General features: G+C 36.8%; 1 protein-coding gene across 1 annotated transcript in view; it reads right to left on the bottom strand.

Annotated features, from left to right (window-relative positions):
- Positions 1-346: 346 nt before the first annotated feature.
- NALF1 (NALCN channel auxiliary factor 1) overlaps positions 347-18,581 on the bottom strand; it is a 436,543-nt gene continuing 418,308 nt past the window's right edge. The window contains exons 2-3 of the mRNA XM_053971730.1: positions 12,294-12,465; positions 347-1,088 (exon numbers count right to left, since the gene is read on the bottom strand). Coding sequence (XP_053827705.1) covers positions 793-1,088; positions 12,294-12,465 — 468 coding nt within the window. The 3' untranslated portion in view covers positions 347-792. The remainder of the gene's footprint in view (positions 1,089-12,293; positions 12,466-18,581) is intronic.

The raw sequence follows: 18,581 nt of genomic DNA, 5'->3' as shown, positions 1-18,581 counted from the left end.
CATTCATTGTGATTACACAGACAGAAGCAAATGTATGTTGTCTGTGACGGTAGATGGGAAAGGGAAAGGAGATGAATGGTTCCCATGGATAAGAGGACAGTAAGATTTGTTTGGGGTTCTTGTGGTTGCTTTATTTTTTTTTTTCTTTTCTTTTTCTTATTATTTTCTCTTTTTGGTTAAATTTTGTTTTTTTGTTGTTTATGTGGGTTTTCGTTGGGGTTATTTGTGGTGTTTTTTGGTTTTTTTTGGTTTGTTTGTTTTTTTCTGTTTTTTTTTTTTTTTGTTTTTTTTTGTTTTTTTGTTTTTTTTTTGTTTTTTTTTTATGGTTTGTTTTTGTTGGTTTTTTTTTTTTTTTGCTATGTCATGAAACCATAGCAGTCATTCCTCTAATAGAAACTGACAGGACATAAAAGACAGAACTATCAGATGAACACACACAATGACTAGAAATATATTGACAGAGAAAAGACTTAATTTAGCTTTGAGAAACTGTCCCAAAAATAAAATCCTGTATTAACAAGTGCAAAAAACAAACAAACAAAAAAAGAAACTCCAAACATTAAAACACAGTGTATAAAATGGTGTGAGAAAGTTAAGTCACCAAACAGCCTTTTAGTCAATAAAAAGCTGCATTTGTGTGTCCTTGTTGTTTGGGTAGCGGCCCATTCTTTTTGTTTTACCCAAAAGGTCATTCAAGAAGAGCTCTGAGGGTAAAGCACTCAGTCCTTGCTAGTTTTGACTCTAGTAATTTGGGCCTGTTGTGTTTCTATCATGTAAGATGAATCCTTTCTTTTATTCTTCATTGGTTGAATTATCTTCCAAAGTTGTTATGCTTCCAAAGCCCAGTCCTGTTGAGTTCTGTGCTGCTGAGACTGTAAGTACTGTATGCAAGAGAATTAATACAAGAACACACAGTTTAAGTCTGCTGTTACACAGTCTTGATGCTGATGAAACTGTGAGCGATGTCCTGTGACACATTGTTGAGCCACTTGTTTTTATAGTCCCTTTGGGTTGATGATCTGATAATAGTCCCCATCTGACATCACAGCATTCTGGTTCTGCATTGGTTGGATAGTTTTCATAGAGCCCTGTAGGGTAAACACAAAAGAAAAATAAATACCAGGCACAAGGATTGGCAGAAATAGTAGCTTGAAGGAACAGTTGACATTTAGTCTAAGCAGTTGAATCCATATCTTTGAGGCCCTCATAAGTTCTGTCATTCTGTCAAACTAGAGATTTGAAGGAATATGCATCATCTAACAGGAAGCAGCATCAAAAGGTCATTCAGCAGAAGTATGACACTGAGCATGATTGTGTAAAGAAGCAACATTAAAAAGCAATTGATATTTGAATGATAAGGGTGTTTGAATTCTTCCTTTCTGGAAAGTAACAACCAATGATGAAGTAAGAACTAATCAACCAGGATGTTTCCACAAAATTTGGCTTTGAAATTCTTCTTTCAGTATGTGAGCACATAAAGACAGGCATTAAATAACAAAAAATGATGTACTGATGATATCGGCTATTTTGGTTTTCAAACCTTTGTAAATTAAACTGCATCAGAGGAACAGCTTCCAAACAGAGCTGTTCAGAACCTATTTGTTTATCCTACCTCATCTGAGTTCTTCCACCTAGATATTGCCTTCAAAATATCCCAGACATGAAAACAATCTGTCCTTGCCACACAATGACTGGATCTCTTGATGTCTCTGATTATACAGATAGGTCATTTTTGCCTTTGAACTTTACTGAGTTCAAATGATCTGATTATGACTTTTTGAACATTAAGAGAAACTATCTTTTTGGAAATTGCCAGTGTTCTCTGCATTACTATCTAGAATAACATAACCAGAGTGTTCTGTTTGCTTCTCATGTACCTTTTCCTCTGATAACTTAAAATAAGCGAATTTGGCCATTTAACTAGTGTTCAAATGCAAGAATAGCTAACATAATGGACAAACACCTTTTTTCCATTTAAACTGATCTTAGATTAGATTCTGCAGTGAGTAGTATACTCTGTGGTAGAACTAGGTTTTTCTAGGAAAAAAAATCTATCTGTGATGAAATATTAGGATAGTGATTTTGAAAGCAGCTTTACTTTTTGGAACAAGATTACATTTTCTCCAAAATATCACAACAACAATATTACTTTGAAACAGCAATTTAGGTGTAACATTCTGAGGTCCAGGCATTAGATTTCTTGCACTTTGTGAATAATCTGTAAAGAAAAGCAGTACACCTTAAGATATGATAAACCTGAATGCTTTGGTTCCTACCTTCATAAACCAAAATTGTGTTAGGTATGCTAAGAATGGTAAGATGCCTAGATTGACACATTTTTGCATAGCTGACACAATTTTCTGCTATGCTGTATCTAAGTCCAAACAAAGTTGCATTTGTTTTTTGATTTAACCAAATTTTTAAAGATACAGCAATGAAAGCAACTTGTTTCATGTTCTGTAAATTCAGAGTTTATGCTATACTAAACCTGACGAATTTTTCTACTTCTGCAGTCAGAAACCTAATGCAGCATTCCAAAGGTTGAAAATTATTTATTCTCACTCTAGATCATAGTTGAAAGAATCACATTTTTATTTAAGAAATTCTATTGCATTTTGGAACTTCTGGACAATTGTTCACTGAAGGTATAGTAAAACAGTCTTATTTTCTGAGACCTGTTTTTAAACATTGCAACATATAGGCAATGTCTCCCAGAGCAGGGAATTATGATTTGTTCTGTGAACTGCAGCAGCTCAAATGATTAGTAGTAATTGAAGAGACACAGAGAATGGCTAATGCTTTGATTCCACTGAGGCTTGTTTACTTTTTAAACTGTATTTTCTGCCTTTCTTGTTACTGGAAAACCCAGACTTTGAAATCAAAGCTATGTATATAAGTGGGCAATCAAAAGGTATTTAAATCGTTCATATGCACTTACTGAATTATAAATAAATTAATGACAACTCTACATTCAAAGATGAATTGAACTTTTTCCTTAATGTAAAATTACATTTCCTCTTTATTTCAATTCAGCAATTGAATTTAGGTTTTGAATTTGCAGTTACATATTAAATAAACAATTAACTACAGAGCCACTATTCATATGACAGTGTAGAAGATTTAGATAAATTCAGTAAATTTTGTACTGAACACAACACATGTTCTTCACCACATACTTGTTTGTAGCCATAAATATAAGCTTTTGCCCCTTGTACGTAATTAGTCCATCTATTAAGTCAGAGGTTTACAAATGTGTGATTTTTCTAGATATCCATCTGGCTACATCTCCTTGGAAAATCAAGGAGGAAAAACAAGTTTGTTCTTTTATCAAAATAGTCATAGAATCATAGAATGGCTTGGGTTGGATGGGACCTTAAAGATCATCTAGTTTCAACCTCCCTGCTGTGTACAGGGACACCTTCCCCTAGACCAGGTTGCTCAAAGCCCCATCCAACTTGGCCTTGAACACTTCCAGGGATGTGGAGTCCATAGCTTCGCTGGGCAACCTGTTCCAGTTCCTCACCACCCTCACAGTAAGGAATTTCTTCCTAAAATTCCTTCCTAATATCTAATCAAAACCTATTCTTTCAGTTTGAAACCATTCCCCTTGTCCTATCACCACTCAGTATTTTAAAAAAAGTCTTTTTCCATCTTTCTTGCAGGCTCACTTCAAATACTGGAAGGCCACAATTAGGGCAGCCTTTTCTTTTCCAGGGTGAAAAATCACAGTTCTCTTAGTCTTTCCTCACAGGAAAAGTGCTCCATTCCTTTGATCATCTTCATGTCCCTCCTCTGGACTTGTTCCAACAGGTTGATGTCCTTTCTGTGCTGAGGACCTCTGAGCTGGATACAGTATTCCAGGTGAGGTCTCACTAGAGCAAAGTAGAGGGGCAGTGTCACTTCCTTTGCCCTGCTGGCCATTCTGCTTTTGATGCACGTTTGGCTTTCTGAGCTGTGAGTGCACATTGCTGGACCATGTCCACCCTCTCACTCACCAGAACCCCTAAAGTCCTTGTGGGCAGGACTGCTCTTGATCTGTTCATCCCCCAGCCAGTTTTTACATCAGGGTTGCCTCGACCCAAGCACCTTCTACTTGGTCTTGTTAAACCTCATGGGATGCCCATGGGCCCACTTCTTGAGCTTGCTTAGGTCTTTCTGGATGGCATCCCATCCTTCATATGTGTCAACCACTCCACTTATCTTGGTATCATCTGAAAATTTACTAAGGGGGAACTTGATCTCTTCATTGAGAAAGATATTAAATAACACTTCAGTGTAGAAGACCACTCGGTTGGTCAGGAGGACTGGCCCTTGTGGAAGCCATGTTGACTGTCTCAAACCACCTCCCTGTTCTCCATGTGCCTTAGCACAGTTTCTAGCACAGGATCTGTTCAGTGATCTTCCCCGCCACAGAGGTGAGTCTGACAGGTTTGTAGTTCCCCAGCCTCTTCCTTGACCTATCAACTCTTACCCTTTTAAAAGGTGGGTTCAATGTTGTCCTTTTTCCAGTCACATTTTTGACTTGATTGCCATGACTTCTCAAATATCATAGAGTGTGGCTTGGCAACTATATCAGCCAATTCCCTTGGGTCTCTGGGGATGTAACTCATTGGGTCTCAAAGACTTGTGTATATTCATGTTCCTCAGGAGATCATGAACTTGATCTTTACTTACGGTGGGAGGAGCTTTAGCTCCAGTCCACATCCTGCTGTCTGTCCAGTTAAAAGATATAGGAAGAGAGGTTGCCATTCAAGCCTGAGGCAAAACTGTTGTTGAGTACCTCAGCTTCCTCCTCATCCATTGTTATCAGTTTTCCAACATTGTTTATAGGGATACACCTTCTTTGGCCTTCCTTTCCTTGTTAATATATGTACAGAAGCCCTTTTTTTTTATTCTTTGCATGCCTTTAAAAGTTCAGTTCCAGCTTTCTCTTGACCTTCCTTGCCCCATCCCTACATGACCTGATTTCATCTCTATGCTTTACCAAAGTTACCTGTCCTTGCTTCCACTGCCTGTACATTTGCTTCTCTCCCTTTTATTTGATTGGTATTTTTGTTTAAATATTAAATACATGGGTATAAGAAATAAAAATTATATTTGTACCCACCAAACTATGAAGGATTCCCCCTTCCTCTCTTGTCTTTATAGTTCAGTTTGTAGACAACATTATATTAATTGGATGTTTAGTAACTGTATTTCTGAGGCTGACCAGTCATCTGTTACTGGCTTGGCATCTATTTTGATTTTCACTTAAAATTCTCAGTTCTGTGTCTCCATTTACCAACTTTTCCAAGCACTCAGTCATATTTCATCAACAGAAATCTTAGTCCATATGGAAGTACTTGGACATTTATTATAATCAAGGATCTAGAATTTGCCAATAAACTTTTTGATTTCAAACTATTCTCCAGAGAGATACAGTATCATTCACAAAGGTCATGCAAAAACTCTCTCTTTTCTTTGCAATCAGATAGGTTTTTTTCCACATGAAGATAATATTTTGGTGATCAGCACAGAAGTTACAACTGTAGGGACTGCGTGTTACTAATGCTGATGCAAGTATTAAGGCTACTGGTTCCACTGAGATTGTTAATGGAGACATGAAGCGAGAAATCCTATATGTCCTGCTTAGCTGAATCAGACTGAAAGAAAAAGGAGTGACAGCATGAATATCATATTCACTTTATAGAATGTGCCTTGGGGGAAAAGCAGCAAAGCCAAAAAAAGTTCTTACACAAAAATTGAAATCACAAAGACAGTTGATGCATGCATGGTCTGCTGATCAGCTAGAACACCATCTAACTCAGAGACTGCTGTGGTTTCTGCCCGAGCAGTTGCAGGAAGCAGCCTGTAAAAGCAGTGGTTGCATTACTACGACTCAGCACTGTCAGGATGTGTGACTCTTGTGGCTGAATTTGAATCTGCAGCAGGTGGTCTGACTTGGCTTCTTGGTTTATTTGTAGAGAAAGAGTTATGGAGCCATAATATTCTGCTTTATGGGAAACTGGTCCGGTTGATATATGTGTTGTCATTGCTGGATAAGTATTTGGGAAGCCACAAACACAAAACAGATCTTATGATGTTATGCTTTTTCCTCTTTTGCTTTCTGTAGAACCCTAACCTGTGTTCATTTTTTACATAGATTTCTGATTATTTTTGAGAGGTATATGAAGCTTCTTGTGCTTGAAGAAAAGACCTTGAAACAAGATAAGTGGATATAGTATACCAGAAGTTTTGAATACTCCATTTTATTGTGAAGCCCAAAGTAAATAGTGTCTGCCAAGAGCGATCCATCCAGCATTGACATCATTGTATCAGTGAATGCCAGCACTCTGCATGGCATTTCTGTTTCTGAGGAACTATTTCTGAGATTTCAGTATTAACATTTTCCAGCTACGGAAGTCAAGAGAACACATTAGATATTATATGACTAGATTTCACTGCTTTTGTACAACTGATCTGGAAGCCAGAACTTTTTGATCTTATCCAGATGGTCTTCTCAATTTCTAAATTGCTGTGTCTGTGACACATCATGATGATTAGACATGTATTTTATACCTTTCACATTTAAAAAAAATGAAACAAAATTATATGTAGAAGAATATTGAAGATAAAGAAATCATTCTTTATTCAAATAGTTTATTCTTAAACTGGTGAATAATACTGTTCAGCTTTTTTGAAAAGGCTAACTTCTGTTAGTCAATTCCAATTGTTGGAGGAAATCTGGGTTCGGGATCTGTGTTGTTGTGTTTTAAGATATTTTTATCACTATATGTTGGTTATTATTTCAGATACTCCACTCATGAACATTTTTTTATGTACATGTGCCCACATTCAATAGGAATTAATAGTGTTTCTTCATTATATATGTATTTCTTGCCTAAATTATGCATAGGGCTAATTTCCTGCTGCTGGTGTAAATCAGTGTTACCGCTCTAAAACTGCTGCTGCAAGTCAGACAGATGAGTAAATAGCTGACTCTCAAAACTATACAATGAAGATTTTTACCTCTACACTTTTGAGATACAGAAAAACTTGCTTCTAGAAAGCATTTGTCTTTCTCCAGTCCCTCTCCAATTTTGCTTCTATATGTAGAATTTTTGACCAAAAGGATGTACTACTGAGATATGATAGGAAAGGATTATACATATCTAAGTACTGTGTCACCATAGAAAATCTAGGAATATCAATAAGTAAATTGTCTGGATCATTATTTTAGGAGAATAATATTTACAGCTAATAAACCTGTTATCATATGGGACCCCGTTCATGGTAAAGCCCCAGTACTCAAAACTAGAACAACACTAGACTCAAAAACATGAGCTATTTAGTTGACAGATTTTGCTGCAAAAATCATGTCAAATTTTCCCTGTAAGCAGGTCCATGGCTAGTAATGATTTAAACCATGCTTATCAAACATAAAAGGGATTTGTCCTGCTGTCTGCATTAGCTTAATATTTTGATATTTTAGGACCTATTAGGAGGTGCAGACAGAAGGCAAATGACACATTATAAGATATTTTTAGAAGAAGAATTTGGATCAAATATATGGGTTTTTTGAATTTGCCAAGAACAACATAAAGCAGATTGAATTCAGAGGTATTTTCTCTTGTATTGTTCTACAAAATAGATAGATTGTATTCCTTTCTATATATCAGATTTTCTCAAGGAAATTGCTTTTCAAATTGCACTGAAATCAGGGCATCTGTTTTGAAAAAGACACACTATAACTAAACTTGTTGGTGAAACCCAGTCACACATCTGCCCCACAAGAGGAAGCTCCAGTTTACAGAATTTCTTCTAATACTTTTGCTGAGTTGTGCTAGTCATCAAACTTCTTCTACAGATTGATGAGAAGTCTCTGTGATAATTCTCACTATGTCTTTAGAAACATGATTGTGTGCTATGAAGCATGACTGACAGTGTTATTTCCAGTGAATTCTTTACTCTAAAGGAGGTGGAGTTTCCATGGAAGTGTTACTTTGCATGGATCACATAAACATATGTTACTGTTATTTGCCAAAAATTGATTCACACTGTGTTCCAAAAAACTCAGATGTTAATCAGAACACATAAAATTTGACACATGAAAGACATTAGTGACTTAAAGCACCTGAATCACCTGTCTACTTACCTCTTCTCTCCCTTTATTCTCTCCTTCTGATTCAAAAGTATCAGAAGTCTGTTTAACACAGGAGAACAGACAAATTTGATTCTCCTCTTGATGGCAGAAGACTCATTCTGATGGCACTGCTCTTAGGAAGTATTAAAGAGTGTCATGCTACTTTTGGAAGAAGTTAATGCAATACATCTCTGCCTTATTGCTGCTCACTACATTCTCTTCCTTTCCTTCGAAGAGGACCTCTCCTTCTCCATTAAATGCCATGACATCTATTGTACAGATAAAGAGTGTGAGTATGTGCCTGGGATTTCTGGCTTGAGACTTGATGCTGGGTGATGGCCCTGTTTTGCCACAGGGCACAAAGGGACCATAAGTCACGGTCATTTCAAAGAAAGCCCTTAGGACACAATTAGCCCTAAGTCTGCACTCTAAACTGGTCCAGACTTGGCACGTGGACAGCAGTTTCTCCAAACAGAACAGGCTGTATTAACAAGTAATTTTGGGAATATGAGAAGACCTGTACAATGAAGCAGCTGGTACTGAGTATCTATGTCATGTCAACCCTAAATGCCTCTGAAGGGATTTTTCCTCACTCTAGCTCTAGCGTAATTTTGTAGACCAAATGTGCATTAATGGCTGGCATAGGGTAGTATGGTGCTGTAGCCCATTCAGTTAAGGAAAAGATGACTACATTTACAATAGAAAACAATCCTGCCGGTATGAACACTGTTTTCTTAGAAGTTACAGTTAAAAACCTTGACCTGGAACTTCGCATGGGACTAATTCACTGTAATTTTCCATGTGTGTGTATGTACACCTGAAAACTATTGCTATCTCCCTCAAATGAGATTCTGGTTTACATGGGCAGTTCTAGACAGATGAGCCGTAAAAAGAACATTGGATGAAACCACTGGAAACTTTAGTCATATGGATATGAACTCCAAAGGTCTAAACTGAAAGTAATCACTCAGTTTTAATGAATCTGAAAACCAGCAGGTTACACCACAGTGCCTGATGGAAGGATCAACTTTTTCCTTCTATGTCCTGGAAGAAAGTGGGCAAGAAGGGAACACTAAATTCTTTCTACCTAACTGCATATTTTCATAATCAGAACCACACTGTGATTCTGATTTTTTTGATTAGTGTCTTGAGTACTTTCTTTTGCACTGCAGTTGTTCCACACCCTCATGTGCATTTCTACAAAAGACAACTTCTGGTGATACAAAATGAGGGTAGCATGCTTTCTCCCTTTCCTATTATAGGTTTTCTTTGGAGGTGATCAAGTTAGACATTCTCAGGCTAGAATACTTGTTACTTACTATATGAAGTCTTCAGGAATTTCCAATAACTTGTTATTAATCCATATTATAAACCACAATTTATTTTCTTTTTAATTTAATTACAAATATAACAATGACTGAAGTATTTATTGGGGAAAAATAGCCAGTTCTATGCTGTTTTCTCATCATGAGGACCTTCCAAGGAAGGGTAAAGCCCTTGTTATTATATCATTTTACAGCCTCCAGGCTGCAATCCTGGCCTGAAAGAAAAAAAAGTAATAATTTGTGGGTTCCGTATTGTCCACCAGTGCTGCCACGTCCTCATCTCCAGCAGATCTCTGTGCTCTGACTTACTACTGTGGTAGGACAGGATTGAAAGGGGAGGTGGCAGCTCGTACTGCCAGGGCACCTCCCAGCATGGAGTATGGAGCCACACCAACCTCTACCTGTCTGCAATTGGAAAATTACAGGTAATGTTTTTGTGTTCATCCTGAGCTCTGGGCTGTAGTCAACACCAAATAAAATCAGCTATCCCTTGCATACCTTCTCTTGTTACTTGACATCTAAATATAAAATAAGAATACCTTTTTATCTTACTCTTTTGTGTTTTTCTAATGGAGAGACAGATCAATAACTAAAAATCTCAGAAGGTGTGTGCCAGACAGAAACACAAAAAGTGCAGTAGGAGGTGTCCCTCAACACATGGGTGACCTTCTTTCAGCTGTTTTTTCTTCGAAAGGATTCCAAGTTATCTATCACATGCTATGCTGGAGTAGAGTGTTTTGTCTGCTGTTGAGCTCACTGTACTTTGAATGAAATAAACCTGTTTTCATTACGCTGCAGAGAGGTATAATTCTTCATTCCTGCAGCAGATTATAGTCTAATTTCTCATTGTTTAGTGGCAGGAAGCACTCTTACAGTGAGCTGCTGCTTAATAAGGGTGAAAATTGGTCTGTATTCCAGACAGAGTTTGAATTGCTGCCTCATACCTGTCCTCAATATCTTCCCTTGCACACAACTCTCTAGGGTCAGCATACTGACTCCCATGTGTCTGTGAATACAAGCTCTACTCTGCCACTGCTGAGTTTGGGCTTGAGAGGACAAAAGGTTCAATCAAATATTTGTTAGTGGACAGCTGAGATGAGATTTATGTCACCCTGACTTTAAATGTCTGCAGTAAGACCCTGGTGTCTAACAGCAGCTACAGCAAATAGAGTACAGCCAGTGATGTCAGCAAGTCCTCTTGTCAGGTGCAGGTGCCTACTCAGGGTGAGTTAAATGGCTCTCAGCTCTACTGACTACAGCAATGACTCTAGGGAGAGCTTAGCCACAAAGTTTATTTGTAGATACCCACATTAACAATACCTGCAACAAAATGAGTTTAATCTTCCCCTAAAGCTGCTTTTTCATCCCAGACTGAGAGATGTCAGTAATCTTTTCAAAATCATCTATTTTGTGTGTTTTGGGAAGGAATTTGGATTATGAGTTATACTAGGAAAATGAAGAGATGGATATGTAATTCCTAACAGATTTTCTGAAATATATGCCAAGATGATTTTGTTTGCTGTTGGTTTGGTTTCTTGCCATTGTGTGTGTGTATGCATGCATATACGTGAATGTACATATAGATTGTGTACTTGTGGTAAATAAAATTTTTCCTAAGTCTCTCATTTCTACTACACTACCTTAAACTGGAAAATAATGCTCATTTTCTTACTGTATATACATATTGGAAGGCTATTAATTTAAAAAAACTACATTGAAGTGCTTAGCACCTTATTGATGATTCAAAATTGTAACTCAGCACATTTTTTTGTTATATTTTCTTTTGCATATGGATGAATATTGCTTGATTGTGTGCAATAGGTTTAATTTCCAAGGAAAAAAAACCAATAAATGCCTTGCTACCAGAATCACTTTAAATCTAAACACAGGGTATAAGGTGAAGTGAGTTGGCATGATCCTTATGCCTGCATCTAAGATGGTATACAGCATTTATGGATTTTTATAATTGACTGCTTTTAAGTAGCTTACCTTTCATAACTTATTTACTATCAAGATTTCCAGTGGAGCCCTAAGTTAGATGTGAAGACAGTTTAATTTCTGATATTTTGATGAAGGTGTCAAATGATCTAAGTGTTGAAACTCTTTTTTGTCAATTTACTGGGAATAAGTTGCCTGAATATCTTCAGGATTCTCAGATGATGGTCTAAGCACCATAAGTCTGAAGATAATATTTGTATAAGCTGAAATTTTGTGTGGATGACTCCCATCTATTCCTGAAAATGTATCTGTGGTACCTGAGGTATACATTAATAATGCTTTTTAAAATTAAAAAATATTCATAAAATGTAATCAGACTCAATAGGAAACAAATAAAAATCAAACAAACAAAGCTTTTCACAGGTAAGCAACTCATTCTTAAGTGTCTTCACTAGTGAAAGATATTTTCTTAAACATTTTTTGAGACCTGCTGCACAATTTTGAATGCTGTGCTTCAGATTCTTGATTCATCTGGCATAAGAATGCAGGCAAACAAACGTGAATATACTAAAAACTGGACCCACCTTTTCTCTCTTTTTTTTCCTGAATATTGCATGACATGCAGCCTCTTTATTCTGAGTATTACATGACATGAAGTAAAATGAATCCTCCACCAAATTATTAAGTGTAAAAAATAACCAGAATAATTATTTTCTAGAAATTTTGTTTTGTAAAGCTGATGACTGGCAGGCTGTATCATAACTGTGCATTACTAGATCTGAGCTCAAATCATAGCACCTCCAAGAAATCTTTCTGATGTGGAATACCTTAAGGCTCTCAGAGTTAGAGCTAAATCCATGACATTGAGACTCATGAAAACAAGTGAAATTGTTTTTTCTGTACTATACCTGTACAGATGAAACTTGATAGTCCTCCATAGATGACATCATCATTATCTGGTAATATAAAGGGACACCTCGTTTGAACCTCCAAACAGTATTGCTTGCAAGGAATTCTGTTGCTGCAGTGAAACTGTGTGACTTCAAAATACTGGGAACAGAGCCAGGCTTTGTAGACAGTCTGGAAAAAAGAGAACCAGAAATATAGATGGATGACAATGGCACTGTCATTATTAGAAGAACATACTGTACTGTACACCTACATTAAGGCTGCTTTTGGAAGAAAATTTTGAGAGAATATCACCTGGGTAAAATATGCTCTTAACTTTTGACTGTCCTCCCACTTCAGAAATGAAAACTCCAGCGAAGTCATTTAAAAGCAACAGTTATTCAGGACTAGGCTTATGCTATTATATTATCTTAGTTTGTAAACAGTTATGTCTCTTAGATGTGACTTTTTATTAGACATGTGCATACATGGAACACAGCCCTGTCCCTGTACCACCATATCTCACCCAGTTAGATCGTAATCTCATTTGAAGCTGGACAAGGACAAATTTATAAAAGTGCCTGCAAGAAAGAGTTGAAAGCTGGGCTCAGGCCAAGTCTGTCTTTATATCATCTAGAGCTAAGCTATCAAGTTGCAATAGATGGTGCTGCTTCCCTTAAAATAAAACCTTATCCAATCCACAGCATTAAAACACACATTAGGGTACCTGAACACTAACAGCTGTAGACTAGGGAATAAACCTGCTGCAGTGAAAACCTTTGTCTACATTTGGGTGCTAAAAGGAACCCTTTAAAGATGCTCTCATTGGATGCTGCATGGCTGTGGCTGCAGAACTTGTGATTATTGCAATTATTGTCACAATTTAAACAGAAAAGTAAGATATACATGCTGATTTTAATTTTTACTATCTTTTGTCTTCCAAACAATGATGTTTGTCATTAGTATTAAACTCTTCTGGACACAGAAATGTTTCATGTAAAATTAGGTTGGACACCAGGCTACAAAAATCCTGTGTGACTAAGTACAGAGAGATTTCCACTTAACTGTTTTGGAGTACATTATTTACTGTCTAGATGCTTGCTCTCTAGGTTGTTACATAACAAAAAAAAATATCCTTTTTTGTATTTTTCAGTTATCTGAAAATCCTAGTAACTACCTTTCATTAAACATAGACTGAAAACCAATATAGTCAGCTCATCATTTCCATTCTTTCTAGGAATTATGTAATAAAAAAGAAAATTATAGATGAAATTTTTAAGCCGAGGAAACTAAAACACCAACACCTGAAATGACCAATCTAGATGAGAGTTTGGTTTGATATCGGTATGTTTCATCTCACTGGTTATAATTTTACGAATGTCAATAGCAGCCTAAATTGTATAATTAATATCAATGTAGTAGCCCCCAAATCACCAAAGTTTTATTTTAGATTGTTTGCAACAATGGCAGGTATGTGTTAAGTTGCTAGGTGATACAATGAAGCCTTTATTACTAATCTATGGTTTGTGGTTATCTCTTTATAGCAGTTTTGCCTACTGCATTCTACAGAACATTAAAAATTCAATTTTAATTGCTTACTAAGGTTTCTTATCCACAGTAAATGATTAATGAAAAGGAAGACCAGGAGATGTGTGTACCTTTTGTTCTTAAATAAACTTTTAATCTGAAAGTGGTTTTCCCACTGTCATTTACATCACCCACCATGTTTCTGATGCTTCAGTTGCTTTACTGACATTTGCAACAGTAAATCATAAAATCACAGAATATACTGAGTTGGAAAAGATAAAGGATCACTAAGTTCAACTCTTGGCTCTGCTCAGGACCATTCCCAAAAGTCACACCATGTGCATTGTCCACACACACTTCCTGAACTCTGTCAGGTTGGTACTGTGACCACTTCCCTGGAGAGTCTGTTCCAGTTCTCAGTGATCCTCTGGGTGATGAACCTTTTCCTACCTAAACTTCCTCTGACACAGCTTCAGGCCATTTCCATGGCTCCTATCACAGGTCACCACAGAGAAGAGATCAGTGCCTGCCCCTCCTCTTCCCCTCACAAGGAAGTTGTGACTGCCAGGAGGTCTCCCCTCAGTCTCCTCCAGGCTGAACAGACCAAGTGACATCATCTGCTCCTCATATGGCTTCTCCTCAAGGCCCTTCATCATTTTTGTTGCCCTCCTTTGGATGTTATCAAATAATTTTATATCTTATGTTGTTGTAACCAAAACTGCATTCGGGATTCAAGGTTAGGTGAAATAAAGCAATAGCTTTTCTATTTTTAATTAGTAATGATAGTCAATTGCTTGGAGACAGGAATGCTGGGTCTGGTAACAGTTATACATTCAAAGAGGTTCTTTCCTGATCTTAAACCTGTTTAGTATGACATATTCTCTTCATAAAATAGATCTAATAGAAGCAAGTTGGTTTATGACTCATATTTGAAAGTGTAAATCAGTTTTTAGGAAGTATATTGAACAGTCTACCATACATGGTAACAAGAAAATGAGCAAAACCATGTGTCTACTGAAGCAAGACAGAAAATGTTTATTCAGGAACAGAACTAAATAATGCAATTGTGGGCTTCTATGAAGATTTTTGTGTATCCAATCTCCATTCATACACATTATCTTCCTGCTCTGATTCACAAGTCCTCAGCTTTGTCTCAAAATGACTTTTGAATTGTCCATATTTCTAAAGAGTGCATGAGTATACCTGTTCCCAAGATCTGTTTCTCAGATAAATGCCTCCCACTCTGTACCCTTCCTTATTTTCTTTACCCTGCAGCTGATTTCAAACTTGTCCATAGTCTATATTGATATTTTTAATATTCTGGTTCCCTTTTGCTCTGTTTTACCCAGTAAAGCTACACAGACTCCTAGACAAGGCACATTCATAATGTCTATCTGTCAGTCCACTGCCTTCACAGCTTTGACCTGTGTTAATTCTTACATTTCCAGAGAGTGCTCAGCCATTATCTGGAAAACAGTATTTTCCAGATACAGCCATTATCTGCACACAGTAAGCAGTTATGTCTTTTTCTGGAGAAAAAGGAAAATTATGTAGGTGCTTGCAGTTGAGCTGTGCTGGGTTAGTTAGTAGGCCACAATGTGGTCCCTCTCTGCTCTTACCATTACAGACATGATTTAAATGCCTGCTTTCCTAACACACATCCCAAATAATCTCTCCAACCCTTCCTGGACTTTCTAGGCACCAAAGGTATTACAAATACATCTTGCTTTCATGCTTAGATATGTGTTACCCAGGAGAGAGTACAGAAGTGGGAGAACTGATCTGATATTTGTACATATAACTCTGCCCAACAGCATTTGCATGAGTCCCCTGGCTGACCCACTCAAGTAGGAAGATCCAGAGCAGTCCAAAGTTTTTTCTCTTTTTCAGGAACAATGAGAGGTGGCTTTTTTAGATTTAGTAGAAGTCCATAATCTGGAACTGAATTTTCTTGAAATTTCTTGAAATTTTCCAGTGAGAGTGAAGCTCTCACTGTATTATATGCTCATGCAAAGGAAACAAAGTTAAAAATAACTCCTAACAAAAACTGAACTAAATTGAGTTATAAGACAGCAAAAATATATACATTATAGAGAAAATGGAAGAATAAACCACTATCAATAGTTTCTGAAGAAAAAAGATGAAATCTAGTGATTTAAAAAATAATTCAAAATTTTAGAAGACAAAATAATTTTTATTAAGAGAGACCTTATTTATTGAAGCAAAGCTATCAAAACCAAACAAAACTAACACATGAAGAAGATTTGTGATTTTTTTAGAATTACAAATTTTTCTATGCTTTATGATCTTTTATGCATGTTTCATATATATAATGTAGAAGAAAAAAATTGAATGGTCTTGGATTTTGAGCTGGCTTGGAAGATTATTGAAACCTTGAAATATTATAGTTCCTAACAGAAATCTGGCAAACTGAACTCAAAGAACAGTAAAAAACCTCATGTTTTTCTGTCTTTTTCTGTCCCTCATATTTTTTGTTTTGTTTTTACTCTTTTTTAACAATGGAAAGAACTAAGCTTAACTGGATTATTGATGCATCATGGCAACTACATACGTAGACTAGATACCTGAATATATATAAATATCTCATCTCTTTACCATCAACATAACTTTAGACACTGCATTTGAAAGAGATACATTCCTGGCTATTAGATGAGACACTGTGATGGCAAGATGGTAGTATCCCATAAGAATAAAGTTATCTTTCATGTACAGAAGCAGAGATATAAAAATCTCAGGAGGATTTAGTGGCAATTTTGCTCACCTAAATAAATGAAATTTACCTTACTTTGGACCTGTAGGAAAAAAAATAAGATTAAACCTTTGAACAAGTGCACAAAGTGCTGGCTTTATATACCTATATTCATATGTCTGAGTGCCTATCTAGAATGATCATCATCAAAATCATCTTGATAGTTTTAAATTATTAAAAATATTTTGATAAAAACTTATTATCAATTGGGCAGAATAATTTATTTTTTGGCATTCATTTTATTTCTACTGTACAAGTTTCAAGCAGAAGAGATATTTTATTACTTCAGTGACCAGTAACCCAACACAAATATCCAGTTTCAGAAATTCAAAGAATTAAAGCATCACAAACAAACTAGACATTAAACTGCATCTACTTGTCCAATCATTAGAAATAATAAAAGAATTCAGAGTTAACAGGAATGTGGCTGGAAGAAAGCAAGTGTGTGTGTGTGTGTGTGTGTGTGTGTGGAGAATTTTGAGAAACTGGAAGGGCACATAGTGTGCTTTTTCTCTCAGGACATTAGGAAGAACACTTATTTTTGTCTGTGTGGAGACTGGCAGTCCTAGTCTTGTCTTTTTTTTTTTTTTGGATATTCTGTATCTCGTATCACACATGAGGTTAGACGGTGTCTGAGTTATTCTTTCTGGTCTTGAAAGGGAACCAGACAGAGCTCTTAGTTAATACTGTTACATTAATCACCTAGAGAGGGGCCAGGAGCTGCTGGCTCCCAGTGTGGACAGAATGGCTGGGTAGAACAGTGCATTGGCTGAGCACAGCCCTGGTCAGTACACCGGCAGACTTCCAACTGGCTGTGCAACTGCACAAACTAATTTTGACAAGAGGACCTTTAAGGACCCCTCCAGCCCAGGCCACTCTATGATTCCATGATTCTAAGATTCAATTTACTGAGACTGAAACACCAATGGGAAGATAAAGCACCTTGTGTATATGCCCACAGTTTCCCTTCCTCCCCGTCTCATTCTCACTCACCCATACACGCATAATACATGTGATTCTGGATAACCTAAGTTCTGTCAAAACAGATTGAGCATGTAGCCTTAATCATCTGAGTCACACTGCAGGAGATGTCAGTAGAACAGAATGGCAAAGCTCAATCAAAGCTCTACAAAAGCCATTTCTTCCTGGCTTTTAAGAGATGAATTCAGCTCGCTTCTGCCCCTTCCCCTCTTGTTTCTGACTGCCATTTCCAGGAAGCACTTTAACCATTTTCCATAGAAAATATTTTTTTCATTTCCTCACTGAGAAAATGTTTGATGTTTTGTCTGGGCTATCATAATAATTACACAAAAGGGAACCTACAAATCCTCAAATAGCTCTTACTGTGTAGATGTGGAAGATAGTGGGAGGAAGAGAAAGTAGGAAGAGAAAAGTCACAACAGAAATTCTCTCTCTGAAAATGTAATTTTTTCTGAATCAAAATAAATTTTAACTGCTTTTAACTGATGCTTTGTAACTATATCCATTGCTCACTATGAAAATGAAGTCTTCAAAAAGAGTACAACTGAATTATTTCATATGCCAGTTGGAAAGGAAGAGGCCTCTTATGACCTTGAGAGGTTTTGATCAGTGACACTTTCAATGACACCAGGAAATTGTACCTTATTGGAATAAAGGAATTGCTTTCAGAAAGTGTGATATAATTCCAGCTCAACTTCTCCCGAAGTTTGTGAGTATTTTGAGATAAATTCTGCAGTTCTTATGTATACTCAGGAGTACCTCAGGTTGTGACTGACTAATTAATTAATTTTTCCAAGAATATCCATAAAATAACCTGTTATGTAAGCTGAACTTTTTCAGAAGAGCTGGATGGAGAAGCAGAATTCATTTAAAAATGAATAGTGATGTGGCCTTCAGGTTTTGATAAATTTCACCTTTGTGGTGCCTGGTACATGCAGTGACAGGCATCAGCTGTGTATGGACAATGAGACAGTGAATCAGCGGCGTATGGACCATGAGATCTGCTTCCTGTCAGCCTCAGCTAGAGCAT

Source organism: Vidua macroura, chromosome 2 (genome assembly GCF_024509145.1).
Source record: "Vidua macroura isolate BioBank_ID:100142 chromosome 2, ASM2450914v1, whole genome shotgun sequence".
Lineage (NCBI taxonomy): Eukaryota > Metazoa > Chordata > Aves > Passeriformes > Viduidae > Vidua > Vidua macroura.
Note: the sequence above shows the minus strand (reverse complement) of the source record. Positions and strands in the feature narration are given on the sequence as shown.